An 8,489-nucleotide genomic window follows, 5' to 3' on the forward strand; every position below is an offset into this window, starting at 1 on the left:
CAGTTACTTGAATGTATATTACTTGTCTGCTGAAACAGTGTAGTATATAATATACTGTTGACATGCTACTAAATAGCTACAGATAACTAGAATTTCAATAGATAGACTGTCAAAATAAAGTGTTACCACTATGGTATTGTCACAAAATTAACATTAATAATTGTTTTCTTAAGATAACTTGATTCATTTTGTACATCAAAGTAACTGAAATTTGATTTTAAGTTATTTCCAACATGGCTGCTCTCAGCTTCCGTACTTATTTTACAGTTTTCTTTTTTTTTTTCCTTTGTAATTTGTATCTATGTTTATTTTATTTTTATTGTCTTGTTGATTTCACATGCATCTTCTTATATCTGTACTACATGCTACTGTTTGCACCATCTACTTAGATGCTAAACTGTTTTTTGTTGTATGGATGCAGTGACAGTAGAAAGTAGAATCTAATCTAATCTAATCTAATGTGACTTAAGTCACACCATGATCATAGAAAATAATTTCTGTTGTTATTTTACATCACAGCTCAGGATGTATTAAACTGCAAGTAACCATAGCAACAGGACGGACATAAGCACAGAGTTTATTTGAGCTCTTATTTTATTATTTGACATCAGATTCTCAACATCAGTGAACAATGGTGATGAGACTATGATGATGGTGATGATGGTGATTGGCTGTCACCTGCGTCGGAAGCTCAGGTGCTCACGGAGGAGGTGGTGGAGGAGCTAGAGACTACCCTTCCATCAACAACCTCCTCCACCACTTCCACTATGCGCCTGGTCCTGGTGGTCGAGGTCGTTGAAGAGGAGCTGACACTGCTGAACCAATCAGAAAACAGATCACTGTAAACTGAATGTCTTTGGTTAGTTTTATTGTACAGTATTAATATTTTTGAATTATCTCAGTCTCACCTGCTGCTGCCCTGTCCATCCAGCAGCCTCCTGTATTCGGCGATCTCCATCTCCAGTCTGGTCTTGATGTCCAGCAGCATCTGGTACTCTTGTGCTTGTCTCTCCAGGTCTGCCCTCAGCTGCACCAGCTGCTCCTCCAGAGCGCTCACCTGAAAGTCAAGAAGAAGAGGAAGAAAAATAATACCATTTAAAGTCTGAATCAAACTGTAGAAATATAAAGTAAAATAGTTGAAACAGGCGGAACTTTTTCTGTCTCACCTGCATCTGGTATCCAGAGAGCTGCATGGCATAACGGTTTTGTGTCTCAGCCAGAGTTCCCTCCAGTGACGCTTTCTGCAGAAACAAAGTTAATGTTACGAATGTTCAACACTTAATTTTCCATCTACACCAAAAATCATTTTTATAGATTTATTTTTGTTTCCACAGTGGCAGCACTGAGCAGCCGTCTGTGAGCGGGGGATATGATTTGACATGGTTTATACTGATGCTAAAAAAGAGACTTTTCTCTGCTACAGAACTTGTTTCCGCTGAGTTACTAAAATGTCAGTGTCCGTCCACACAATAATACTAATAAATGTAATTTCTGTGTATTCAAATTTAGATATAGTTTTCTTTATTATTATTTTAATATTTAAGTAAATGTTATAAATAGTTTAACTATTTACAAAAATTAAAATTAATTTTAAATTACACACTTAAATGTTATCATAAATCTGTGCCCAGCTGGATCTGTAAGGAGTGATGTCAATTTTGTTGCATATGTACTGGTCTTGTTACCTGTTATTAATATAAAATTTTAATATTCTGTCCTGACGTATGCATTATTTCTTTAAATCCTCAACTTTGTTTATCAAGTACTAAAAAGAAAAGCATGTTTTTCAGTGTTAATCCCTTAAATTTGAGAGTTTTGAAAACGCTGACACATTACGGTAGTTTAAAAAGTAACATACAATATCGAGGCTTTGGGCAAACACTATCTACCTGGCTGTCCATGAAGACAGGTCACAGGGAGACGTGGATGCTGCTCTGCTGCTGTCTGGATGAAAACTCAAATGCTGTTGTGGGCCTTTTTTTTTAACTAAGAATTGATGCCATGGGCCAAATTTAAAAACCAAAATATTAAATTAGAAAAAGAAACAGAAAAGAAATGTCTCGCAAATGCCTCTAGTCAGAGGGCAAAAATGTAGGTGCTTGAGCGCCACCTGGGGTCTATCTGTGCACGTGCCTGCCTTGATGACTGACAAGCTAGCCAGCAGTATAAAGTCACTGAAATGAGCTCCACCTTTAGCAGCTGCAACATTAAGGTGATAAACACCTCAACACATTAATAACTATAATCCAACAATATCATATACTATTCTGAAATGAGCCATTCTACATAAGGAGTTATTTTACTTTTACGTTTTTGAATGCAGGATTAGAGTATATTTACACTTAGACACTTAGAAACATTTCTACTGAAGTTAGAGTACTGAGTACGCGTTTCATCACTGTGACACTCACCATGCCCAACTGGGCCTGCAGCTCGATCTCCAGCGACTGCAGCGTCCGTCTGATCTCTGTGACTTCTGACTTGGACGTCTGCAGGGTTTCCTTCTGAATGACCACCTCTTTGTTCAGAGTCTCCGTCTACACAAGCACACAAAAAATCTGTACATGAATTTACCATACAGGTACTCTTTGCATCCACAGGAAGTGATGTCATGGTGTTACCTTGGTCTGGAACCAGAGCTCAAGCTCTTTCTGGTTCTTGGCAGTGATGCTCTCATAGTACTCTCTGATCTCGGCCATCATCTTGCTTAGGTCTGGTCCTGGAGTGGCGTCCACTGTCACGTCGATCTGACCACTCATCTGACTTCTTATTGCCAGCATCTCCTGCAGAGAAACAACAGATACAAGAGTTGTGTGTGTGAGTTTACTTCATTCTTGTTTTATTAATGTTCGCATGAACTGAGTCCTCAGAAAGAGTTGCTGGTCCTCTGTTTCTTAAACTCAGTTTCTAATGGATTTTTCTGTTCTTTCAGTGTAATGCAACATTGGGATTTCTTCCTGTCTTGGAGTGCAAAGTGAACTTAAACAAATAATCCAAACAAACTGTTAATAAATGAATTAAATACATGTCAGTTCACTGATTAATTGTTACTTGATTGGTTATTTGATTATCGGAAAACTACTCTGCAATAACTTTAATAAACAATCTTTTAAAGCCAAATTCATTCTCTGGTTCAAACTTTTCTAATGTGACAGTTTGCTGCTTTAAATCATTTTAATTTGAATATTTGGGGCTTTTGGACTGTTTGTTAGACAAATCATGAGATTTAAAAATAACTGATTAATTGTATAAAATAATAATAGATGCTTGCAGCTCTAACTGAGTCTCTTTTTGCACTGTTGAGAGAGCAGCAGTGTTTTGGGGTGTCATAAGCACGGCCACCTCTAGGGGCTGTTGTTAACCCTGTTATTACTCAGGGTGTGTGGCTGTACCAATGTTGATGGTTAAATGTGAAGGATTTGGTGGCATCAAGTGGTGAGGTTGCAGATTGCAACAAACTGAAACTTCCCATGTGCCAAATGTGCAAAAATGCAAATGGTCCTATCTAGAGCCAGTGTTTGCTTTTGCTTTCTGGGCTAGTGTAGAAATGTCATGGCAGACTCTGTGGAGGAGGATCTGTCTGTATGTAGATAAAAACACCTCATTACAGTGTAAAGAAACAATTCATAATTTCAGGTGATTTTACACTAATGAAAACACAGTCATGAATATAATATAATTCTGCCAATAGAAGCCATACTAGGGCCATTAAATTAACCAAGATTAAATTTACGTTTCCACTGATGTGCACAGAAATTCTGTAAGCTATTTTTAAAAAAAAAATCAAAGCCAGATTTAAAGTGTCAGAATGTATAATAACAAAAAACTGCATTGACAAATAAATTTCAGTGTGCTCCAGAGATTAACACAATTATTATTAATTGGACTGAATATAACCCAGATGTTTTCCTTGGCAGGAAACCTAAAAAAAGATAGGTATAGGTAGAGTTTTAAATAGGAATGCACAAAATTGGATTTTTTGCTGATATCCGATCCGCCGATATGTAACACCTCATTTGACTGATAACCAATACTGATATAGATATGTCAATTTTTTTCCCTACCTAATTTTAGTGATCATCAAATGGAATTAACATCATATTATGCATGCATACTCTTATCATGAAGTCCCACCAGCAGATGGAGACATGAGATACAATATTTTTTAATGTATGTAATATTCATTCATTGAATGAATATAGTTAATTTTAAAGCCAATATTGTCTGATACCGATGATGTACCAATATTTTCTTTTTGTACCAAGTGATGAAAATAACACTGAAATGGTATTTTTCATAACGTTTGATTTTACAGATTTTTCTAAAAGGTCCTTGAAGAAACCTGCTTTAATTAATTATTCTTAGGCTAATTTATTAGTAAGTTTTTTTTCTTTATTAATTATATACTTTTTATATACTTTATTATTATAATGATTAGGTATAATTATGCGTTGTAATTTGATCAATCAAAGTCAAATATGAAAATGACCATATAAAGATTAAGTTCAGGTTGCTACTGTTACACTAATTCATCATTTATTATGAATTATGTAGTAATAAAGGAACCAGATGTGACAGGATGTGGTTGTGGTTTTGTTTTAGTGCTCTCTGACCTCCTCGTGGTTCTTCTTGAGGAAGATCAGCTCCTCCCTCAGACCCTCAATCTGCATCTCCAGGTCGCTCTTCGCCATGGTCAGTTCATCCAGGACTCTCTTCAAGCCAGCAGTGTCGCCCTCCACAGACAAACGCATTGCCAGCTCATTATCATACCTGCAGGAGAAGAACAAGGGAGAGGAGGGTGTATTTATACTTAATACAACTTGATATGTAATTAACTACTACTACTACTAACCTTAACTCACAGTTATTGCTTATATAGTATTACTGTTCCTGTCCCCTCCCTCCAGCCACATTCTCAACTCCTCAAACCCCTTCACTATCATTCTGTATCTGTGCACCAGATGCCCTCAGACTTTCCCACATGTCCCAGTTACCTGTCCTTCCCACCCACTAGCTCACCTGTTCAAACTCTCCTCATCAGCCACTTCCCACTCACTACTTGTCAGAAGTTGCTTTGTGCTTTCATTATTTTTAGTGGATGCTGATGCTGCAGCAGGTGAAGCAGTAAGAAATATATAGCTTTTAAACACAGATTATCAGGACATCCATCCATCCATTTTTGGAACAGCTTATCCTCTTGAGGGTCGCGGGGGGGCTGGAGTCTATCCCAGCTGACACTGGGTGAAAGGTGGGGTACACCCTGGACAGGTCACCAGACTATTACAGGGCTGACACATAGAGACAGATGCTCACATTCACACCTACAGACAATTTAGAGTCACCAATTAACCGGCATGTCTTTGGACTGCGGGAGGAAGCTGGAGTACCCGGAGAACATGCAAACTGCGCACAGAAGGCTCCCTCCTGGGATCGAACCAGGAACCCTGTGTGGTGACAGTGCTCACCACCACACCACCGTGTCGCCCTTACCAGGACATGTAAGCTTTAATAAAAGACAGATGTTTTCTGCATGAATGGATCTGCCAGACTCCAAACATCATAACAGATCCACTCTTTCATATCATTCAGAGTGTTAAAACAAATTCATGAGCTGAGGTGAAGCCCTGAGGTGCTGCTGCTGCTGCTGCATGATAAAATGTTAGTATCTCACCTGTCAATCAAGTCACACCTGTGACTGAATATCAGTGTACAGTGATGTCAGAGTTATCTATCTTAATGTGTGTTGCCATGCTGTTCTGGTTTCAGTAACTCATGTACAGGTGTGTAAAAACATATCATTCATTTAAATTCACTAAGCATATAGTCTGACCAGGTCTGCTCTAAACTGATGTAGGTCATTAACTTTAGTTGTAGCTACTGCGGTAGCTACTACAACTGCTACTGTTACTGCTGCTGCTACTGAAGATACTGCTACTGAGTCAAATATTTTTTATCATTTAATTTTACACTTAGTTTTGTGTGTGTTTGTTGCAGTATATGTTGTGAGATTTAAAAGCTTGACTTATTATACATCAGTCAAGTTTTTGAACAATTTGTTGTACATTGTCTCCAATGAAAAAAACATGAAAATGTTAAAGAAGTTCTTTACAGCCATAGAAGGATTACTGGCAGCCAAAGTGTCAGTGGCCCTCTGGCTTTCACCTGCAAAATTACATTTCTATCAACACATACTGACCAGGAAGTGACTCAAAAAGAGACCACAAAAAGATGCAAAGAAACTGCAAAGAGAAGCAGAATAGCTACAAAATGGGCAAAACAGTAAGACTCATCATTTTTCACCTTAGTAGTCACAATAGTGAGGTCTAAAATGTCTACTAGTTAGTTGCACTAGTGAGAGGCTCCCCTACTGGTACGACTAATGCTTTTACTACGATCACTATTGTTTCTGGTATTACCACTTCAGTCGTAGTAATGTGTGTGTTCACTCTGTGTGTGTGTGTGTGTGTGTGTGTGTGTCTTGGACTCACTTGAGTCTGAAGTCGTCTGCAGCCAGGCGGGCATTGTCAATGCTGAGATGGAGCCCACCATTCACTCTGATGGCGCTCTGAATCTGAGAGACACAGATAGAGCCTTAATCACACCACTGCTGCATCACTAGGTTTGGGGGGTGGTCATGATCAAAGGGTACAGATGTCCAATACAAAGGTCTATGCACAACTGGTTGTGCTGGAGTGGGTTGCTATTGGCTGACCTGCATCATCACATGTGAGTAAAACACTCACATTCATGTCTATTGAGGATGGCAGATAGTATGTGTCTCCAAAATATTCTATAATATTCATCAGCATGGCTGCTGATAGAAGGTCTTCGTCTTAAGAGATTCTTAAAAGAGGGCAGTAGGCTACCACATTAAAATCATAGAAGGATTCTATAAACACAAGGCTTTATGTCAATATCTGCTTTCAGTTTTTTAGATTTTAATGAAGTACTAGTTGTTAGTACTATAGTTGTTTCTTACAGTACTACTCCCCCTCCCCAATATGGACTATAGCTCATTAATTCAGGTAAAACTTTATTGCTCTGCATCAGGCATCACATCCTTGCACCTATTAGGATGAGGAGTGGTTGGTTACCTTGGCAGTGATGTCAGCAATGGTGGCGAAGAAGGCACTGTAGTCCCTGGTGCTGGGACCGACCTTGCTTTCCACATACTGCCTGATCTTCAGCTCCAGCTCGGCGTTGGCCTTCTCCAGCGCCTTCACCTTGGCCAAGTAGGAAGCCAGGCGGTCGTTGAGGTTCTGCATGGTGAACTTCTCGTTGCCGATGATGCTGTCATCCATGCCGGACACGCTGTAGCTGCTTGAGGAGGAGTAGCCTCCCCCCATGCTGCCACGTCCACCCATGGAAGAAGAGGAGATGCGGACCCCTGCATTTCCTGCTCCTCCATACACACTGCCAGCCTTCCTGACTGATACCAGTCCACCACCGAAGTTGCTCAGGGAGCCGCTGGAGCTCCGTACCGAGAAACTCTGACTGTTGAAGGAGGTCATGGTGGATGCTGCCTTTCTGCTCTGAGACGACAAAGAGATGAGAGTGAGGAGCTGCAGGACTCTCCCCTCCTATTTAATACTCTTGCAGCTAACGATCACTCAGCAAACACCATGATGACTGCAGGTGAGGTGAGGAGACAGGTATGTGCCCAGGAGGCCTGTTCTGGGTGTGTCAGGGTATGGCCAGGGAAAAATGTAACCTTTAAACATGCTTACTTGCGTGACATTTATGAGGTTGGTTTTTCAATGCCAGGGTTTAAGGTTTCCTGAAATCTGCTTTCATGACCTTAGGATTATAATTTCTGAGGAGGAACATGTGTGAACGAAGCTGTCCAAACAGGCAGCAAAAGCCAAAGTTCAGTCATTCAAAAGTTCAATTTCAGAAGTATACTATAGTAAAGCTTCAGTGAAAGCTTTTCAAAATGTCAGTTCATTTGTGAAATGAGTGTGGGCGAAATAATTATACCCTGAGAGGGAGTCTAAATGGCACCAAGTAGACGTGTGAGTTAATAGTAGCTTGTGAAATCAATCCTCTGCAATTACAATGAAAGAAGTCTGGTTTATTGCCTCTATCACACAAAGCAAGTATATTCAGTTGATTGAAACCGACTGGGATGGCATGAGAGAGCATAAAGACCTGCAGAAAATATTGGGAAAAGGTCAGATCAGATCCTCTGCAGTTGTAATAAACTTGATTCTAAACGTTAAATATTTTTGGCCAAAAAAGTTCAACATTTGTTCATACGCAAAAAAATCAAATCTGGGCATAAAAATGTTTCTTACCAATGGGTTTTCTGAAACATTTCTAATTATTGACAAAATTAGAACTGGTTGGTTTACAGGATACCAATTTGAGGCATAATGAACTTTGTTGAGTAAGTCATATTGTTACATAACAATTTTTCCCCATCAGGTTTGCAGGAGTTTACTGCAAAATGTGTGTTTGTTGTTGTTGTTGTTGTTAACATTAAAAACAAA

At 39.3% G+C, this 8,489-nt stretch overlaps 1 protein-coding gene across 2 annotated transcripts; it reads right to left on the minus strand.

The window, feature by feature from the left end:
* Positions 1–576: 576 nt before the first annotated feature.
* LOC117268315 (keratin, type I cytoskeletal 50 kDa-like) lies at positions 577–7,593 on the minus strand. 2 transcript variants are annotated; one of them, XM_078161035.1, is made up of 8 exons: positions 7,095–7,593; positions 6,489–6,571; positions 4,614–4,770; positions 2,622–2,783; positions 2,412–2,537; positions 1,167–1,241; positions 909–1,057; positions 577–812 (listed from the first exon to the last, which is right to left on the minus strand). In XM_078161035.1, exons 1-8 carry the CDS (start codon positions 7,509–7,511, stop codon positions 692–694), a joined length of 1,290 nt encoding a protein of 429 aa, XP_078017161.1. In that variant the 5' UTR covers positions 7,512–7,593; the 3' UTR covers positions 577–691. The 2 variants fall into 2 exon arrangements, with proteins under 2 accessions (XP_078017161.1, XP_078017160.1); XM_078161034.1 differs by having other exon boundaries at positions 577–815; positions 7,095–7,590.
* Between the last annotated feature and the right edge of the window lie 896 nt (positions 7,594–8,489).

Source organism: Epinephelus lanceolatus, chromosome 18, assembly GCF_041903045.1.
Source record: "Epinephelus lanceolatus isolate andai-2023 chromosome 18, ASM4190304v1, whole genome shotgun sequence".
Taxonomy (NCBI): Eukaryota; Metazoa; Chordata; class Actinopteri; order Perciformes; family Serranidae; genus Epinephelus; species Epinephelus lanceolatus.

Coding starts and splice junctions, on each gene's coding strand:
- LOC117268315 (XM_078161034.1), bottom strand. CDS start 7,511: ATGACCTCCTTCAACAGTCAGAGTTTCTCGGTACGGAGCTCCAGCGGC. Junction 4,771..6,488: donor GCAGACGACTTCAGACTCAA/GTGAGTCCAAGA, acceptor CTTCTCCTGCAG/GTATGATAATGAGCTGGCAA. Junction 816..908: donor GATGGACAGGGCAGCAGCAG/GTGAGACTGAGA, acceptor TGATTGGTTCAG/CAGTGTCAGCTCCTCTTCAA.